General features: G+C 40.5%; 1 protein-coding gene across 1 annotated transcript in view; it reads right to left on the reverse strand.

Annotated features, from left to right (window-relative positions):
- Nucleotides 1-1,421: 1,421 nt before the first annotated feature.
- Nucleotides 1,422-20,543, reverse strand: part of LOC135519898 (leucine-rich repeat flightless-interacting protein 2-like) — a 47,115-nt gene continuing 27,993 nt past the window's right edge. Inside the window, exons 3-4 of the mRNA XM_064945115.1 lie at nucleotides 12,164-12,214; nucleotides 1,422-1,613 (exon numbers count right to left, since the gene is read on the reverse strand). Coding sequence (XP_064801187.1) covers nucleotides 1,437-1,613; nucleotides 12,164-12,214 — 228 coding nt within the window. The 3' untranslated portion in view covers nucleotides 1,422-1,436. The remainder of the gene's footprint in view (nucleotides 1,614-12,163; nucleotides 12,215-20,543) is intronic.

Here is a 20,543-nt window from a genome sequence, read left to right on the forward strand (position 1 = left end):
AAAAATAAATGGGAAAAGACAGGCAAGCCATCTAGCCTGACAAGAACACTATAAATTTGGCACTTGTCGCAAGTTTTTATACTGCCAAATATCCTACTGATCTGGACTTTCAACATCACTAGACAGAAATCACAGAGCATCTATTACAATTAGAGGGGTCCCAGCCTAGGAAACCATTTAATAGCAAGGTAGGAGTCTAAAACTATCTGTAGTTGAAATGGGATGGGTAAGAAAATAAGTCTAAAACGTTCATTAAAACCTGTCTAGGACTGGGGTTCCCTCCCAGCCAATGAAATTGCAGGGCGCCAAATACAAATCAACAGAAATCTCATTAATCAAATTTCTCAAACAAGTATTAGGCACCATTTTAAAAGATAAAATTCTCGATAATCCAGCCAGTGTCTGATTTCAAAAATGCTTTACAGCGAAAGCTCCACAAACGATTATGTTAGGTCACCACCAACTCAGAGAAACCCAGCCATTTTTTCCAGCCAAAGAGATGAGTCACAAAAAGCACAGAGATAAAAGGAATCACTAACCTTTGGTCTTCATCAGATGACACTCATATTACACAATACATGTATGTTTGTTCGATAAAGTTCATATTTATATCCAAAAATCTTATTTTACATTGGCGTGTTACGTTCAGTAGTTCTAAAACACACACACACAATATTGCAGAGAACCACATGAATTCACAGAAATACTCATAATAAATGTTGATGAAAATACAACTATTATACATTAAACTTTAGATACACTTCTCCTTAATGCAACCGCTGTGTCAGATTTCAAAACATCTTTACGGAAAAATCATAATCAGAAACGGCACTCAGAGCCCAAACCAGCCAGAGAAATATCCGCCATGTTGGGTAGTCAACATTATTCATAAATAGCATTAGAAATATTCACTTACCTTACCTTACCTTCACATGAGAAGCCTGAAACAACAGTCTAAAAACAGTTGACATCTAGTGGAAGCCTTAGGAAGTGCAAAATAACCCATATCCCACTGTCTATTCGATAGGGGTGAGTTCAAAAACTACAATCCTCAGATTTCCCACTTCCAGTTTGACATTTTTCCTGAGGATTTTGCCTGCCATATGAGTTATGTTATACTCACAGACATCATTCAAACAGACATCATAGAAACTTCAGAGTGTTTTCTATCCAATACTAATAATAATATGCATATATTTGCATCTGGGACTGAGTAGGAGGCAGTTCCACATCAGACTCCACATCTTGAATCTGATCCTTCAGCTCATGAATCTCCTGGGGTGAAGAGCATGGTAGGGGTGAGGAAAGAGACAGAAGCATGCTGCGACAGGTTTGATAGATGAAGTGATGAGCACAATGACAGGTAGAGAACAACATCTGCAGAGCAGTGTTTGTTGTACAGGTATGGGCTCTTAAAGAGTGGACGTGAGAGGGTGCTAGAACACCCATGGCTTTCTTACCTTTATCTCTAGTATGGAGGTCTCTGTGTCGCCAGTCATCGACAATTCGCCACTTCCTCTCCGGGAGGAAGACCCGCTGAGTGAAGCGAGGGTAGCTGCCGTTAGGGTGGAAGCAGATTGAGATCCCTTTTCCAGGAAATCTCTGTCCTCCACCTGGGAACAAAGGGGAAATACTGATATAATAGGGACCACATCATGCCTTTAAAAAAGGGGCAAAGTGCCATGGATTCACAAGGAATGTGGAAAAAAAAACCACTGACTGCCACAAGACTGCACTCAATTTCCTCATCACATCTTTACCTTTCTCCACTTTGGCCAATCACATTATCCCTCCAAAGCTTTGGGGACAGTCCGCAGTCTTCCTATCCAATCATAAACCACAAGCAGTTTAAATGCTGTTGCAACAACAATTGCTGGGTAAGTTAAGAGTGCATGCCTAATTGTCAGACTGGTCTGTGAACTTCAGTGGCTTGCATTGTTCATATCTGTCACAATAACTGACATATTACTACATATGGAAAATCAAAACTGTCCTTAGTATTAGATGCTATGTTAGTCATATTGTTCACTTCCCATGCCTATCAAATCAGCATCAATACTGGTTACAGGAGTTCTTGGGAAATAGTTTAGTCAAAAGTAGTTCTAGTCCACGACACACCATATTGTTGTTAGTCCCATTTATCCCATTCTACAACACCAATTTGTTTAATCAACACACCATCCAACTTTACACTATATAATTGCAATTTGTATTAACTAGTGCCAGTGTTGACATCTCATTAGTTTTAAAAGCACTTTCTAAGGTCTCCTCTTTCCCATCTTGCTAATGACCATACAATCCAGGTCAGACAGTGGTTACTCTCTCTAGGTCTACCCTCCAACTCCACACGAAAGCAGACAGTCTCTCAGATTTGAGACCATACTGCCATGACTCTGGGAAGGCAGTGCCGCCCCACTCACATCAGATAAATTGTGGATGGTCATGTGACCCAGGTCCTCCTGGCAGGCTACTGCAGGATGCCGAGCAGGAAGCTGCAGTCATCATAGTGGCCCACTAGAGGGCGCAATGCCACAGGGTATATTTCAGGGAGGTCACTTTCTCTCACATGCACATAAACAGAGCTCTCTATATAGCCCAATACTCGTGTATAGCCAAATACATGTGTATATTGCCTCTTTCCAATCTGAACACACAATAAATGGCTAAACTGAGAATGTGTCAAATGGACTCTAGGAACAAGGATCAGCCTACAGCTGTATAGAGTAATGAGCATCCCAGACAGTATACACAGTAGCCCACATGCAAAAGGATACCTGTAAAGAAATCATGTAAAGTTTGATGATATGTAAAAGGTAGGATGACTCAGCGTACCAGACATCAACGAGTCTTCATATTCTTGCCACTGGTTAATAGAATATTTTCCCTGAGTTGACAATTTAAACAAGTTGCTTTTCTGGGCAACCTCTCAACACAATAGGAGTTACAACAGAAGGCTGAACTGGGTTGCAGACATCACTTTCTCTGTAACAATTATAATCTCCATCTGAAAGATGCCAGTTATCTATTTATCTACTTATATCCCTGCTGTGTCAAACAAAACCCAGATCACAAAAGGCACAGGGCAATCGCTGAGATTTATTTTGGCATGACGCAGCATAACCCTGTAATGCTTTGCCAATCACCACTAACAAATTACCCGAAGGCCTTTGAGATGGTGGTTATTGTGAAATATGGCTGCAATTGACTACTGTTGATGACTGACCTTCCGATACTCAATTAATTCCTTATGGACAGAACAAGCAAATCAGGAGCCAAATTGTCAATGCCATAGACATAATTGAATTGCAATGGACAAAGACTTTAGGAGATATGTGGTTAGAGCATTGGACTAGTAACTGAAAGGTTGCAAGATCGAATCCCTGAGCTGACAAGATAAAAATCTGTCATTCTGCCTCTGAACAAGGCAGTTAACCCACTGTTCCTAGGCAGTCATTGAAAATAAGAATTTGTTCTCAACTGACTTGCCTAGTTAAATAAAGGTAAAATAAAAAATATATTTTAAAATGGCAGAAAATGCATAAACCATTCAAGTCATATCACCATGAATTTAAAAAACTTCACTGAAAAAAAACAAAGTACAACTATGAAGGCTTACTTTAACTCAAGACAATACGACTAGTCCACTATAAAAGTCGTCAGTCTGTGATTATGCTTGTTCAATGGCCGTGTCACTCTAATAAGGTTCCATGGTTGGACAGTGTGACTGAGGGGTGCTCACCACTAGGGCTGGCATGGACTGAACTGGCTTTAGAGGACACCCTGGACCTGGTGCCTCAAAGAGAGGATATGGTAAGGAGAGAAATAATGTTGACCAAGCTACTGAAAATAGGCCCTTAAGACTTTTTGATTCTTATTAAAAGAGATGGAGACCAGACAGGCTTCTATAGGAAACTTTCTGAATGGACACACACCGAGTATAGAAAACATTAAGAACACCTGCTCTCTCCATGAAAAACTGGCCAGGTGAATCCAAGTGAAAGCGATGATCTCTTATTGATATTGCTTGTTAAATCCACTTTAAAAATCAGTGTAGATGAAGAGGCGGAGACAGGTTAAATAAGGATTTTTAAGTCTTGAGAACATTGGGACAGATTGTGTGTGTGTGCCATTTAGAGGTTCATTCAAATAATTTAAACTTGAAGAGTTGATTATTTGAAATCTGTGTCGTGCTAGCAGGGCAGCAAAGGGCCGGAAACTTTCAGGTAGATTTCCGGCACAGACACAAGGACAACAGACACACTGGTCTCTACATTGCAGATGAGCTGAAGGCAGTCAATGACCTTGGACCACACAAGGCATCTGGTGACCGACAATACTGCGAACATGAAGGCTGCTTGGTCTAATGTGGAGGAGTCCTACCCTCACATCACACCCATTGGTTATTCTGCTCATGCATTGAACCTGCTCCTCAAGGACATCATGGCACTGAAAACAATGGATACACTCCACAAGAGAGCCAAGGAAAAGGTTAGGTATGTGAAGGGTCATCAAGTTATAGCAGCAATCGACCTCACCAAGCAAAATGAGAAGAATAAGAGCACCACATTGAATCTGCCCAGAAACACTTTTGGGGTGATGTTGTCATCATGTTTGACAGTCTCCTGGTGGGGAAGGAGTCTCCCCAAGATCTGGCCATATCACAGTCTGCCAATATGGACAGCCCCATCAAGAGGATTTTGAAACCTATAGCCTGAAACCTATAGCAGTAGCCATTGCACAGATTGAGGGAGACAATGCCATCCTGTCTGATGTTCAGACTCCCTGGCCTAGGCTACTATTCTACGTGGCAGGGATTGGAAGGCAGATTTTTTGTTGTTGTCTTGCTTAGGGCAGCATATCAGCCAGGACCGAGCCTGATCACCATTGATTAGTCTAGAAATTAAGAAAATATTAAGTATCAAATTATACCATGCCAGGTTGGAGAGGATTGGCGCATTGTCCATTTGAGACAACATTAGCGCATTTTAGGCTCAGAGCCAGAGCAACCTAATCTACTGCTGTTGAATAATTAATGAAGTCAGATTCATCCAAACATTAAAAGACAGATTTATTTATTTGCTAGCAAGCGATGAAAACGTGTATTGTATAAAAGAAAGTCCACACCAACATTTTGTTTTTACTATAGTGCCATAGCCTATAGCGGTCTGCACCCCCGCACATCTAGCGGATTAGCTGCTTGTACATCAAAAGACAGTTGGAAAGAGGAGGAGCTGTAGAAGGTTTAATAGACAGACTAAGTCAGCAAAACAATTGCTTATAATCATTAGAAAACACTCCAGCTATTAGGTAAAGTTTATCTACATGAAGATCAAGCTAAAAACAAAAAAAAACTATTTAAATGGTTTTGACAGTAATTCTGTTGATGACGGCGTTCATCCATAACCGTCGGTTATTCAATTACTGTCACAGCCCTAACGGATAACTTTTTCTGCCTTCTGTAAAAAACCAACATATCCTTACCAAAAACCAACATATCTTTAAGATATTTTCAAACCACTCTCCCTCATGAGAGAGAAGATAAAGTTCACAGAAGTAACAAGTAAATATAGATCTATCAATGAGTTAATGTGTTTACTGATGTCAATTAAGTGATTAAAACTAGAAATTCCATAACCAAAATCAGTAACGGAATTTCTGATAAATCTGAATGGAATTGGCTATCATAGTAGTCACAAACCAGTCGGGTTCACAAGTTTGGATAGCACATCAAAGAAGAGTACAGTTCAGCACAGTAGAGTTCAGTACTATAAATGTACTCTACTCTTCTGTAGCTGTACTCTACTACATTTTGATGTCCAAACTAGTGAAACAGACTTTGATTGGTTCAGATTTTATTTTATTAAAATAGCTAGTGTGTAGAATAATACCCAAATATGCAAAGTAGGATATTACATATTTCTACCTTTGTGTACCTATTTATGACACATCACCATGAAGAGAATGACATTCATATCCATAATTATGTATTTCTGTGTAGTACAGATCAGGGACCCATGATGAAATTCCATTAACTAGTGTAAATCCAATTCACTAACTGTAGTTCAATTTTGTCAATGTGTCGTGTCACAGTAACACCCCATTATTTCAGAAGACATCGTTGAATCTTAATTTGGAGCAGATAGAGTTTTTGGAAAACGTGGACATAAAAACAGGAGTTTTTGCGAAAAATTCTGTTACCAAACTTTGCATCTGCACATTTCTTCCATTAAATGTTATTTTGTGAAATGTTCAGGTGTAAATTGTGAACGGTAGTCAGAGAAAGTGTGTTACAGCTGGCATATACAGTGCATTCAGACCCCTTGACTTTTTCCAAATGTTGTTATGTTACAGCCTTATTCTAAAATTCTTACATAAAAAAATCTCCATAATGACAAAGCGAAAACAAGTTTAGACATGTTTGCAAATGTAAAAAAAACACATATATATTAACATAAGTACTCAGACCCTTTGCTATGAGATATTGAGCTCAGTTGCATCCTGTTTCCATTGATCATCCTTGAGATGTTACTACAACTTGGAGTCCACCTGTGGTAAATTCAATTAGTTGGACATGATTTGGAAAGGCACACAGTATAGGATGATTCTATTTAAGGTCCCATAGTTGACAGGCATGTCAGAGCAAAAACCAAGCCACGTGGTCAAAGGAATTTTCCGAAGAGCGCCGAGACATGATTGTATTGAGGCACAGATCTGTGGAAAGGTGCAAAACGTGTCTGCAGCATTCAAGGTCCCCAAGAACAGTGGCCTCCATTTTTAAAATGGAATAAGTTCGGAACTACTAAGACTTCCAAGAGCTGGCCGCCTGACAGAACTGAGCAATAGGGGGAGAAGGGCCTTGGTCAGGGAGGTGACCAAGAATCCGATGGTCACTTTGACAGAACTGCAGAGTTCCTCTGTGTAGAAGGACAACCATCTCTGCAGCACTCCACCAATCAGGCCTTTATGGTAGAGTGTCCAGACGGAAGCCAATCAGTAAAAGGCACGACAGCCCACCTGGAGCTTGCCAAAAGGCACCTAATGGACTCTTGGACCATGAGAAAAAAAAGACTCTGGTCTGATGGAACCAGAATTGAACTCTTTGGCCTGAATGCCAAGCGCCACATCTGGATGAAACCTGGCACCATCCCTACGGTGAATCATGGTAGAGGCAACATCATGCTGTGGGGATGTTTTTCAGCGTCAGAGACTGGGAGAATAGTCAGGATCGAGGGAAAGATGAACAGAGCAAAGTACAAAGAGAACCTTGATGAAAACCTGCTCCAGAGCACTCAGGACCTCAGACTGGGGCAAAGGTTCACCTTCCAACTGGACAACAACCTAAGCACACAGCCAAGTCAACACAAGAGTGGCTTCGGGACAAGTTTCTGAATGTCCTTGAGTGGTCCAGCCAGAGCCCGGACCTGATCGAATGTCTCTGGAGAGACCTTAAAATAGCGGTGCAGCTACGCTCCCCATCTGACCTGACCGAGATGGAGAGGATCTGCAGAGAATAAAATTGGAGAAACTCCCAAAATACAAGTGTGCCAAGCTTATAGCGTCATATGAAGATGATGAGGCTGGAATTGCAAACATTTCTTAAAACCTGTTTTTACTTTGTCATTATGGGGTATTGTGTGTAGATTAATGAGGTGGGAAAAAACAAACAATTCAATCCATTTTAGAATAAGGCTGTGACATAACAAAATGTGCAAAAACTCAAGGTCTGAATACTTTCAGAATGCACCCTACAGTATCATATTGGGTGGGGTCAAAGGTCAGATTAATGAATGCCTTCACAAACCCTGTGATGGCACCGGTAGTAGATCTGGTAGAGTAGCCCAGATTACTAAATATGTTGGTATAGTGGGGAGAGAGTAAGAATACATGTCACAACATGTATTCAAAAGACATTGTAGTCAGTGCCTGGGTAACATTAAGACCATGTCATATAGCCTGGTCCCAGATCTGTACCACGGTCACACCAAACATATTGGCAAAACAGCACAAACCGATCTAGGAGCAGTTCTGGGAGTTCACACCTCAGGAAAGAGTTAATGTTGTCTTTACATACAACTTCGAAGTGTGTGTGTCGTGTGTGTGTGAACAGACCTTGTAGGAAAAAGCTGTTGTCTAGGAGAGGACAGACCATTTTTTGTTATAAAAGGTAAGAGGAAGTATAGGATGCCTACAATTTGCGAAAGCGGCAGAGTGGGCGGGATTGAAAGATAAAAAGCAACACAGAAAAAGAGGAAACCTACGTCGAAATGTGTTCTGTTGAAAAGTTAAACTTGCCAATGACAATCCCATTCAATACTACAAAAGTAGTTGGAAACATCCTCCTAGCCAACATCACAAGGTCAGTGGACTCCGAAATTATTGACACCCTTGATAAAGAGCAAAAATGACTATAAATTAAATTATTCAAATCCTGAGCTGTACTCCATTAGCATTATTTCTGCGGCCGTAACTTCACACACAGTTCACAGTTTCCTTCTAAAGTTTTAATAATAATGAATGAAACCATGCCGAGTCATACTAAGTCAATCATGTCAAACGCTTCTGGAATAAATCCATTTGGCATAAATGCTGAACAAGAAAACATATCCATGTAAAGCTAAAGGTGGCTACTCTAAAGAGAATGCTAAAGAAACACGAGTGAAAAAAACACCCAGATTAACTGGAAGAAAAACAGTGAGAGAGGAGTCAGACTTGCAGGTAGTGGACAAGCCATGCTGAGAAAGAGAGAAGAGGAAGGAGTGAGCATTACGTAAGACGCACATATCGCACAATACAAATTGGGGTCAGAAGTGAGATCCAGCATCTATAGGTAACACCAAAAGTATTAATGCACATTCATTTACACGACACCCACCGGCTGCAGGTCTAGTCTGGAGGAATGAGAGACTGCTAATGCTCATATCACTGAGTCTGGAGCTCAGAGTGGGTGAGGAGAGAGAGAACTAAACCCTGGTGTCTACGACAAGATTTAAGAAAACATTGCTATTAAACAGGCCACATGTACCACAATCAATTTCCTTCGATAGCGGAAGATGCAGAGTTAACCATCTTCAGATCAATACATTTTGAATTCAAATGGTTCTTTATTGGCAGAATAAATGAAGGCAGTAGGGCTTTTACCAGAATTATAAAAGAAAGAAATAGGGAGAGGGAACCCACCAGCTGCAGGTTTAGTCTGGAGTAGTGAGAGACCCTGCTTGTGCTCATCACTGAGTCTGGAGCTCTGAGAGTGGGTGAAGAGAGACGGAGAAAGCCTAATGAACTACAGGCCACCTAACTACAGCACAGCGAGCGCACCATGTAAAATTGCACCCTTCCATCTGCGAAATCATAACCATAACTTCCCTCACTGAATCCAAAATTGAACAAAAGGAAGTCAAGAAACTGTCTTTGAATAGTTCAATGTGGTCAATAATGACCTTATAAACAGTGGACTGATGAAATAAGGAATACAGAAACAAACAGTATGGAATTAGGTGGCATGGAAAACTCACTATCTTGAAATTCCCTTATAAAACATGCGCACTGAACACACATTTCTGACCATTTAACTTGTTCCAACTGAAGTCAACTTTTACCCATTGGCATCCATCCATTTACCCTGCTGGAGGCTAGCCAGTTACTACAGGTTAAAAGGCACTACTAGCACTGTACCCATTGTCATAACCGTTGCTCTGTAAGGGACAGAAGCCACGCAAATTAGCAAGAATACCGCAAAAAAATATCTATTTGGGCTATTCATTAAGATCAGAGGCTTACGTCTTTACTTTGTGTTTGTCTTTTTTCTTTATCTTGGTTGGACTTCTTGTCCTTCACCCAGGAAAGGGAGGAGCAGCCCTGGGAGAGTGGGAGAGGGGGCAGGGTGGAGGAGAGGAAGATCGGACAGGAGGGTAAAGGTGTGTGTCAGGAGCTCTCTCTCTGCCCATCGGGAAAGCCATCGGGCTGTTAGCTACCCATGCCACACATGCACAGTAATTACCGAAATACTGTATCAGGTGTCACAGAAAGAATACAAAAACATGTGCAAAAATGTTTACACCACCATCAACAAAACACCAAATTATGGAAATTCTCATGGAAGAATGATGTCGCATCCCTCCAAGAGTCACTGGAACTTGTAGAATCCATGCCAAGGTGCATTTAAGCGGTTCTGGCTCACCCTATTAACCTATTAACACTTTATGTTGGCATTTCCTTTATTTTGGCAGTTACCTGAACATTCGTGTTTTATTTTTCATTAATAATACAAATGAAAAATAAAATCCACTTTGACAGAGTATTGTGTAGATCGACACAACAAGAAATCCCAATGAAATTCATTTCAATACCACTTTGTAACGCAATAAAATGTGAACAAATCCAAATACTTATGATACCCACTGGACCCTGGTCCAAACTAGTGCACTATAAAAAAAGGGAATAGGGAGCCATTTGGGAGGCGACCTGTGTTGGAACAGAAGGTTGGCAATCAGGCAAGCCAGCTCTTTAACAGTCGATTTACTCCATTACACATTACAAACAGAGTAGTATGATAGAAAATGTACACATTTACCTGATTTGTTTAATATTAATAGTTAGGAATTAATACTTAACAAATAGTTGGACATTTCTGTTCTGTTTAATTCTGTGTTTCTGTAAAGAGATGGTTTCCAATCTAGCTATCTGCAGTTAGTCTGCTAGCGATAGCTTGAGCTGACTGACTTGGTGATACAAACCTAAAAGATGGCATTCCATAAACAAGATGTGGTGTGTGTGAGCTGAGAGACATAGCCTGGAAGAGTTTAGAACAATGCCTCATTATCTCGTCTTCCTGGGATCTGGGAAACTAAGCCGGGTTGGAAGTAAAACAATATCCCGTGCAGATAACCAGGAGATGGGCTAAGGTGGCTTATGGGAAGGTTGGAACCAGGCTGACTAAGCATTTTTAGGTCCTATATAACATGCTTCTTCATTATCAGTTAAGCACTTGGCAACACACTTCAGAGTGTGGGGTCGATGGTTTCATTATTGCAATAATTAAATAAAGATTGTTTGAAGAAATGACAAAGTCTCAGTACTGAACTTCCCACGACATTAGTCCGCTGTAGCAACTACTTATTAGGGCTGTGACTAATTGAATAACTGATGGTTAAAGACAAATCATGAAAATAAGATAAAACATCAAAACCATTAAAATAAGCCTACATTCATTTTAGGATTATATTATCTTTATTTTCATGTAGATAAACTTGACCCAATAGTGGAAGTGTTAATTAATGATAAGCAATTGGTTTTGCTAACTTAGTCAACCAAACTTTCTACAGCTCCTCCTCTTTCCATCATTTTTGCTCGAGCTGCTAATCCGCTAGACGCGCCAGGGTGTAGAGCGCTATGGGACTTCAGTAAAAAAATAATAATAATAATAATAAATAAATGAGCCAACCGAACAATCTGTAGGTCTTCCTGTGAAACTATTTTGCCATCGCCAAGAGCAAAAACTACCGGGGCATAATTGGTGCCTGATCCTGGTATACTTAATTTTCTCCGAAGATGACTGTCATGTATTGGTAATCCATCTTTGCCTTGCTCTGAATAGTGTTTAAATTATAAAAACTAATGTTACCGACCATTATGGCATGCAAGGGTGAGCGATTACCACTCCTCCATAGGCCTCTATTGCATCAAGATCCGACTGCTCAATGACATATAAAAGCATCGTCACCAAGGGTTTAAGCACCAAGTGACGGTTGTACATTCATGCGTAAGTTAATAGAAATTGCCCCCAACCACTGGTCCAGGGTCAGATGTTTATTTTTACTGTCCTAATGGCTAACTTCAAAAAGGCACTCGCACATCTGAGAAATCTTATTTGCAGGTGCATGGCAACAGCCGAACAAGATAAAGGAAAAAGGAAACCGCACACTGCTCGATATTATCACTTATATTTAATAAGCGTACAATATATCAGTGATACTATCAAGAGCAGTGTGCGGTTTCCTTTTTCCTTCATACTATCCTAATGGCTACAGTTAGGATGTGGAACTAGAAAATCTGATCCTGGATCTGAGGTTAGGAGTAATTTCAACCTCAAGTCTCTTAACTAACAGGGCCAGAGTCTGTGCAATTGGTTTGAAAATAAAGATGGTGGAGTTTGAGTGATACTGACCCCCACACTGCCTCGGCTGCCCACCGACATCTGCTCATCATCGTCTGAGATCTGTGTGGGAAACAAAAAAGGATTTTATTTCCCAGTACAACATCTGTATTTGGAAGATTTGTTTTACTATTGGCATGTGGTTAAACAGTCAATTAAAGAAGTAAACTGAAATGCCAATTCATTTTTTGAACCAAGAAGATCCTGAATCGAAATGAAATTGACCCCAACCTTAGTGTTTAACATGGTTAATTGAAACATGAGCTCTGTCCTCGGTCTATAAAATGACCTGACAATGACCTCTTTCGCTCTGCTCCCTGACTGGCTGTCCAGCCCAGATTAAGTGCCTGAGCACACAGCTCAATGGCCCAGAGCACTGGAGTCAGAGTGGTCCACACAATGACGTGACATACATTCCAACAAGCCTACTACATGATGGCTATGTATTGTCAATCGACCCACACTAAATAGTATGCTAGTATGGATTGGATATTGGAACACTATGAGTGTATTGAATGATAGTCAAATGATGATCTTATCCTCAAGTAGATCAGTATCTGACCGGAACAAAAGCCTGCTGACATTATGACTCTCCAGCACCCGAGTTCAAGGTATCCCAGTAACAGTTCCAAGAAATGGCTGCTGTCCCCGTACAGGGACCATCATCAGGGGAAATTTCAGAGCGACAACTAAAAATACAATTTCGTAACATTAAAAATTCTTGAAAATGCAAGTGTCTTACACCCTTCAAAAGATTAGCATCTTGGTAATCAAACTACGTTTTCCAATTCAAAATAGCTATTACAGAGAACAAATCCCATGCTTTTGTTTGAGAAGAGCAATCAAGAACAGAAACATTTTCCGCCATGACAGTTTTTACACATTTACATCTGAAGGTAAAATTATGACTTACATTCTGATATCTTGCTCTTATTTCTCTTCCTGAGTATCCCATTGATCAAATGAAGTGCCGTTTTCTTTGATAAAATCCATTTTTCTAGCCTAAATCTAAACATTTTGTAAACTATTTGTGCAGTGAATTCCATCTCTATCATTTTTTTTACGGTGCATTCGGCGTGATTCGCCCCTGTAAACAATCATTTATTTTGTCATGGTGGGTTTCAGTGCATTCCTCTGGATGTTTGCAACACAGTCAAACAACATTGTTTTTTTTGCGGGGAGAATTGACCGAATTGAGCTGATTTGAAGACAACGATAAATGACTACCTGACGCACCAATAATTTTAGCGAAGCTTCATTGATTGACTATATTTCTGCCCAATGACCACTGATCTTGAAATCTAGCTGGGTAGATTGCCAATGAGCTGAGGTAAACGCCAGTATGTAATGGTTTGGGGTTGGACCACAATTCCTTGGTTGTAATCGCATGCGCAGGGAACTCCATTTTCGCCTTGACGATCAGAGGGGTTGCTGTAAGGCTTTTTACTTGCAGCTGTATTTCGGAAAGTTGTAGTTTCAACGATTTCATTGAAGATATCCTGGCGAATACTTCATGTAAAGCGAAGTCAAACTAAAGTAAAAGTGAGACAGATTGTGTTTGAGGAATCTTGGAGTGTTATGATTCAAACGAACTGAGGAGCTGTTTCTGCAAGCACAGGACGTACTTCTGGACGGGTAAGTGCTAATGCAAATTTCATCGCAAATTTTTTTTTTTTAATTTGCAATGAAATATATATATACAAGTGCCAAGCTGCCCACTCTACCTGTGCCCCCCAGTGGTGTTCATATGCCACAGTTCATTACTGCAGGCATGACTGTGCCTCAGAGCCAAACGGGCACAGCATGGAGGCGTCGTTGTGTTCTGTGTCGCAGGGTAGCCTAGTGGTTAGAGCGTTGAACTAGTAACCGGAAGGTTGCAAGTTCAAATCCCCGAGCTGACAAGGTACAAATCTGTCGTTCTGCCCCTGAACAGGCAGTTAACCCACTGCTCCTAGGCCGTCATTGAAAATAAGAATTTGTTCTTAACTGACTTGCCTAGCAAAATAAAAAAGATGTACCACTTGTTCAGTTTGCCTCTGCTTTACATCAGAAAGAGACTGCTATGGGACATGGCACAGGCAGCAAAATATTAATGACGAGGACTTCCAAGGGGTGTGTACTGTTTTTTTAAATATTTTTTTTCTAATATTTTTTTTATCATTTGTGTGTGTGTGGGTGTGTGTTAGAATTGCTTTTTTATAGTTATTTGCACTGCTGTATATAGTTATAGGTCATTTCACCAATTCGGCCACTTGGGTACATTTGGGCAACTTCTAGCACGTATGTTCACTTCTTCCAAGTCAACTCACTGTGGCTATTAAACTGAGGAGAATTGAAAGAGAAGGGTAATTGCCTGCTGAACTTTGAAAGTGAACCATTGTCAATGGTCAAGTACACCGCATCCATTCCTTAGGCAGCCATGCATGCAGATCAACATATCACTTTGGCCATGGATAGTAATCCTGTCACCCAACCACTCAAGCGGTAAACATGGTCACACACACAGATTAGCTTCTGTCCTGCAGTGGCACTTCTCATACCTCCTACATGCTGCGGTTGGTTACCTGGTACTGATGTCCGATACCGTCACATCATTTCAGTATATCTTTTAAAAACACAATATGACAAGAGACGCATGTCACACAGCGTCCAGTCCGGTGGATCTGAACCACCCAGGTAAACTGTACAAGAATAAAGATAAAATCGCTTGGCAGTACAACAGGATAATCAAAACCCATGCAGTCCACATGAACGGGATAGGACATGCAGATCCAAACCCAATCAGCATGCACATACATTTCCTGAAAGACTGGATTATCATTAGATGTGTGACCTTGTAAAATCAACAAGCCACTCTAGAACGTCTCAGCTAAAAAGGCACATTGCACACAAAAGCCTCTTGGATAAAAACAAAAAGCAAATGCAATGCAGGTTTAAGATCAAAGCCCATTTTTTAAATCTCAGCTATGCCCTGTGGCTAACAACTGACATTATACCACTGGCAATCTGGCATTTCTAACAGTTTTGAATATTCCAAATGAGTCCATTCCCATAATGCATTCATCAAAACAAAAAAAATATTATTCCACAACTGTTAGTACAGCTAATTAATTCAGCAATGCATAGGTTTGCCAAAGATTCATTATTGTTATTGACCACCATAATCAGGAAGCGACTGTACCATCCATTGCGTGACCTCATTCACTGTCTACTTTGCTTTCCAAGCCATAATATTTCTGAGGAAAGAGCAGGAGAGGAAGGGTGGAGGAAGGACACTCACAGCCCAGACTTCCATTATCATCTAGTTACAGTACCAGTCAAACGTTCACACCTACTCATTCAAGGGTTTTTCTTTATAATTTACTATTTTCAACATTGTAGAATAATAGTGAAGACATAAAAACTATGTAATAACACACATGGAGTCATGTAGTAACCAAAAAGAGTGCTAAATCAAAATACATTTTATATTTGAGATTCTTTAAAGTAGCCACCCATTGCATTGATGACAGCTTTGCACTCTTGGCATTCTCTCAACCAGCTTCATGGGGTAGTCACCTGGAATGCATTTCAATTAACGGGTATGCCTTGTTAACAGTTAATTTGTGGCACGTCTTTCCTTCTTGAGTCCATATTAAGGCAAGAACAGCTCGAATAAACAAATAGAAATGCCAGTCCATCATTACTTTAAGACATGAAGGTCAGTCAATAAGGAACATTTCTAGAACTTTGAAAGTTTCTTCAAGTGCAGTCGCAAAAACCAAGCGCTATGATGAAGCTGGCTCTCATGAGGACACAGGAAAGGAAGACCCAGAGTTACCTCTGCTGCAAAAGATAAGTTCATTAGAGTTACTAGCCTCAAATTGCAGCCCAAATAAATTCTTCAGAGTTCAAGTGACAGACATCTCAACCGTTCAGAGGAGAATGCGTGAAATCAGGTCTTCACGTCTAATTGCTGCAAAGAAACCACTACTAATAGGACACCAATAAGAAGAAGACTTGCTTGGACTAAGAAACACGAGCAATGGACATTCGACTGGTGGAAATCTGTCCATTGGACTGATTAGTCCAAATTTGAGATTTTTGGTTCCAACCGCATGTGGGAACTCCTTCAAGACTGTTGGAAAAGCATTCTAGGTGAAGCTGGTTGAGAGAACGTTAAGAGTTTACAAAGCTGGCAAAGGGTGGCTACTTTGAAGAATCTTAAATATATTTTGATTTGTTTAACACTTTTTTGGTTACTACATTCACTATTATTCTACAATGAAGAAAGTACTTAAAATAAAGAAAAACCCTGAACTGAGTTGGTGTTCAACATTTATATGGGAATGTATTTTTTGTTTACTACTTAGCATTTGAATTCAAGCACATTTAAAAAAAAGATAATGAAAGTAGAAAAACAGCACAGGAATTAATTTTATAAAGCAAGTAGCCACAAGCCTTCCTTATGAACCTGATAGATCTATAGAAGCGGCCAGGGCAATTGAGGAGGAACCAGGGAAAGAGTGAAACAAGTGACTTTGGGAAACAGAAAGAATAGAAAAGATAGACCGAGAGAGAAAAGAAAAAAGAAAGTGAATCTGTAGTCGGTATGTAAAGCTACATAGGAGAGAGAACAGTACAGTAATTAGAGTAAGGGTCACACAGAGACAGGTTATTACTAATGACAGTACAATAATTCTACTTCGAGCTCTGCTGAGATTGGGAGAAGTGTCCAACACATCGCATCTGGTAGACACTGATGCAATTCTGATCTAAGTATAGATTTTTTTATTTTACCTTTTAATTTAACCAGGTTGGCCAGTTGAGAACATGTTCTCATTTACAACTGCGACCTGGCCAAGATAAAGCAAAGCAGTGCGACAAAAAAACAGAGATACAAGGGATAAACAAACATACAGTCAATAACACAATAGAAATATCTGAATACAGTGTGTGCAAATTAAGGAGGTAAGGCAATAAATAGGCCATAGTGATGAAGTGATTACAATTTAACAATTAACACTGGAGTGATAGATGTGCAGATGAGGATGTGCAAGTATAAATACTGGTGTGCGAAAGACCAGAAAAACAAAAACAAATATGGGATGTGGTAGGTAGACGTTTGGATGGGCCATTTATAGATTGGCTGTGTACAGCTGCAGCGATCGGTAAGGATGGGTGTTGCTATGGTGACCAGTGATCTGAGATAGGGCGGAGCTTTACCTAGCAACAAATGTATTACCTGGAGCCAGTGGGTTTGGCGACAAATATGTAGCGAGGACCGGCCAACGAGAGCATACAGGTCGCAGTGTTGGTAGTAATGGTTTGATATTGTATTTTGTATGATTTTTTTTATTGTCCATTTGGACAACTTAAATCTATATTCTGCTTTTCCAACTTAAAACAAGAAATGTTTTTACAGGCTTATGAATTAATTATGAAATGCATTAGCGATTGCAATCACCAAATGAAGTCTGATGAACTCAATATGGGCGTTTGCATTTGTGTATCTTCTAAATAGTACAAGTAAACTGGAGGCTAACTTTTTGATCTGGTCTTGGTGGACGTCTACGTGAGCAAATAAGCAAACCAAACAAGATACTCCTACCGATCTGGTTCAACTACCGGTTTCAATTATCTGTTCTATACGTTGTACCTTGGAGCTCCGTCTACAAGCTGTGGTTGCTGAGACAAAATATCTCCCCAACACCAAGCCAACAGTGCTCCTCATACTTTTATGTAATGTAATTGAAGTTGGAGACTCACATTTTATATATATATTAAAAAATGTGAGTCTCATATATATAAATATAAATTGACAGTTATGACTGAAGCCTGGAGATTTTTTTCTAGGCATTTAGATATTTCAACAAGTCCGGGCGACAACCGGCTACACCGATAACTCGAGCTCGGTTCCCAAGTTTCTAAGCCATAACAAACCATAATATTTGAATTGAGGAAGTGTGATCATAATTTGAATATTTTAGCGATCCGTAGTAGAAAACATCCTAAAAGCCCCCCAGTCATCAGATGTGAGAAACAGCGCACCTGCACCTGACATGCATTTAATTTCCAAACATTTAGCTCAATTGTGTGCTGATTTGCAATCTAACAGGGAGGCTTGCATTAGGCACAATATTTGTTTAAGCATTTAGCAAACTTCAAATAATTAGCACATAACCTAGAAACAAAAGCATTCACTGTGAAAGTTGATTCATGTAGGCCCTTAGTACAGTTGAAGTCGGAAGTTTACATACATTTAGGTTGGAGTCATTAAAAGTCGTTTTTCAACCACTCCACAAATGTGTATATGCTAATTGTTTGACGGTCCGATCACATTCGGTCCCCTTTGAAAACTTTGGTGCCATCAAAGTAATGAGTCTTAATTTATGATTTCACTGCTTGACGTCTATGTCCGTGCTTGCTCCATCATTCTAGCCAAAAGATCTTGCCAAAGTCCCCTCGTGGCAGATCCACTGACCCTTTGTTATGGTTAATGCCCGAGACCTGTCAGAAGAGCAGTTATTGTTAGAGATCGAGGTCTAAAGAGAAATGCTGACAAGTCTGTCACATTCAAGGAGCGCCGAGCTGAACAAATGTGTTTGTTATATTTTGGAGATTGAATGGCAAAGGAAAATCATATGTAGTTCAATCAAAGGATGTCCCATTGCCACATGTATGCCAAATTCTAAAATAAAAGCATTACAAAACCTCTTCTCCCAAGCTTTGACTGCTGAACTCTGACCTGAGAGCACTGTATACAAAAGACTCCTAGCTACTAAACAAAACCACGTGATAATCTGTTTGTGGCTCTGTGAGACACGTGGGAGTTGGCATTCTGGAAAAGATGCTGAGAACCAGCATGATTCAAGTGCCTCATCGCAAAATATCAATTCAACAATCCATATTTTTCTGGTGATTCGATTCCAGAAAATGTTTTGGATTTAAGATCATTTCAAAAGGAAACACCATTTCAAATTAAGGTAACACTATTCAAATCAAATGTTATTTATCACATGCTTTGTAAACAGGTGTAGACAAGAGTTAAATGCTTACTTACAGGCTCTTCCCAACAATGCAGAGAGAAAATAATAACACAATGATTAAAGAAAACATGGCTAGATACAAACACAGGGCAGCAGTATCGAGTCAATGTGCAGGTGTACAAAGTAATTGAGGTAGATATGTACATATAGGTAGGGGAATAGTGACTAGGCAACAGGATAGACAACAAGCAGTTGCAGCAGAGTTCGTGCAAAGAGGGAGGGTTAATGCAGATTGCTAAATAGTTAGTCCGGGTAGCTATTTGGTTGTCTTATCAGAGAGACAGAATATAGAAAAGAGCAAACATGTTCACTCCTTACTGATGTGGATACAGGGGAACTTGAAGCTCTCAACCCGCTCCACTACAGCCCATATATGTGGATGGGGGCATGCTCGGCCCTCCATTTCCTGTAGTCCACAATCAGCTCCTGTCTTGTTGAAGTTGAAGTTGTTGTCCTGGCACCACACCTCCAGGTTTCTGACCTCCCTATAGCGAGTCTCATCGTCTTCGGTGGTCAGGCCTACCATTGTCGTGTCGTCAGCAAATTTAATGGTGTTGTTGCAGTCGTGGGTGAACAGGGAGTACAGGACGGGACTAAGCACGCACCCCTGAGGTGCCCTCGTGTTGCGGGTCCGTGTGGCGGATGTGTTGTCTACCCTCACCACCCGGAGGCGGCCTGTCAGAAAGTCCAGAATACAGTTACAGAAGGAGGTGTTCAGTCCCAGGGTCCTGAGCTTAGTGATGGGTGTTGAACACTGAGCTGTAGTCAATGAACAGCATTCCCAAATAGGTGTTCCTCTTGTCCAGGTGGTAGAGGGCAGTGTGGAGTGCAAGAGAGATTGTATCATCTATGGATCTGTTGGGGCAGAATGCAAATTGGAGTGGGTCCAGTGTGTCTGGGATGATTGTGTTGATCTGCGACTTGACCAGCCTTCCAAAGCATTTCATGGCTACAGATGTGAGTGTTACAGGGCGATAGTCATTTAGACAGGTTACCTTGGCGGTCGTGATCACATGGACTATGGTGGTCTGCTTAAAATATGTAGATATTACAGACTGGGTCAAGGAGAGGTTGAAAATGTCAGTGAAGACACTTCCCGGCTGGTCAGCACATGCAACAAGTACGCATCCTGGTAATCTGTCTGGCCCTGCCGCCTTGTGAAGGTTAACTTGATTAAAAAGGTCTTACATTGCCTACACAGAGCGAGATCACAGTTGTCCAGAACAGCTGCTGCTCTCATTTATGGTTCAATGTTGCTAACCTCGAAGCGAGCATTTATGGCATTTAGCTCGTTTGGTAGGCTCGTGACACTGGGCATCTCGTGGTTGAGTTTCCCCTTTATAGTCAGTGATAGTTTGCAAGCC

Source organism: Oncorhynchus masou, chromosome 29 (genome assembly GCF_036934945.1).
Source record: "Oncorhynchus masou masou isolate Uvic2021 chromosome 29, UVic_Omas_1.1, whole genome shotgun sequence".
Taxonomy (NCBI): domain Eukaryota; kingdom Metazoa; phylum Chordata; class Actinopteri; order Salmoniformes; family Salmonidae; genus Oncorhynchus; species Oncorhynchus masou.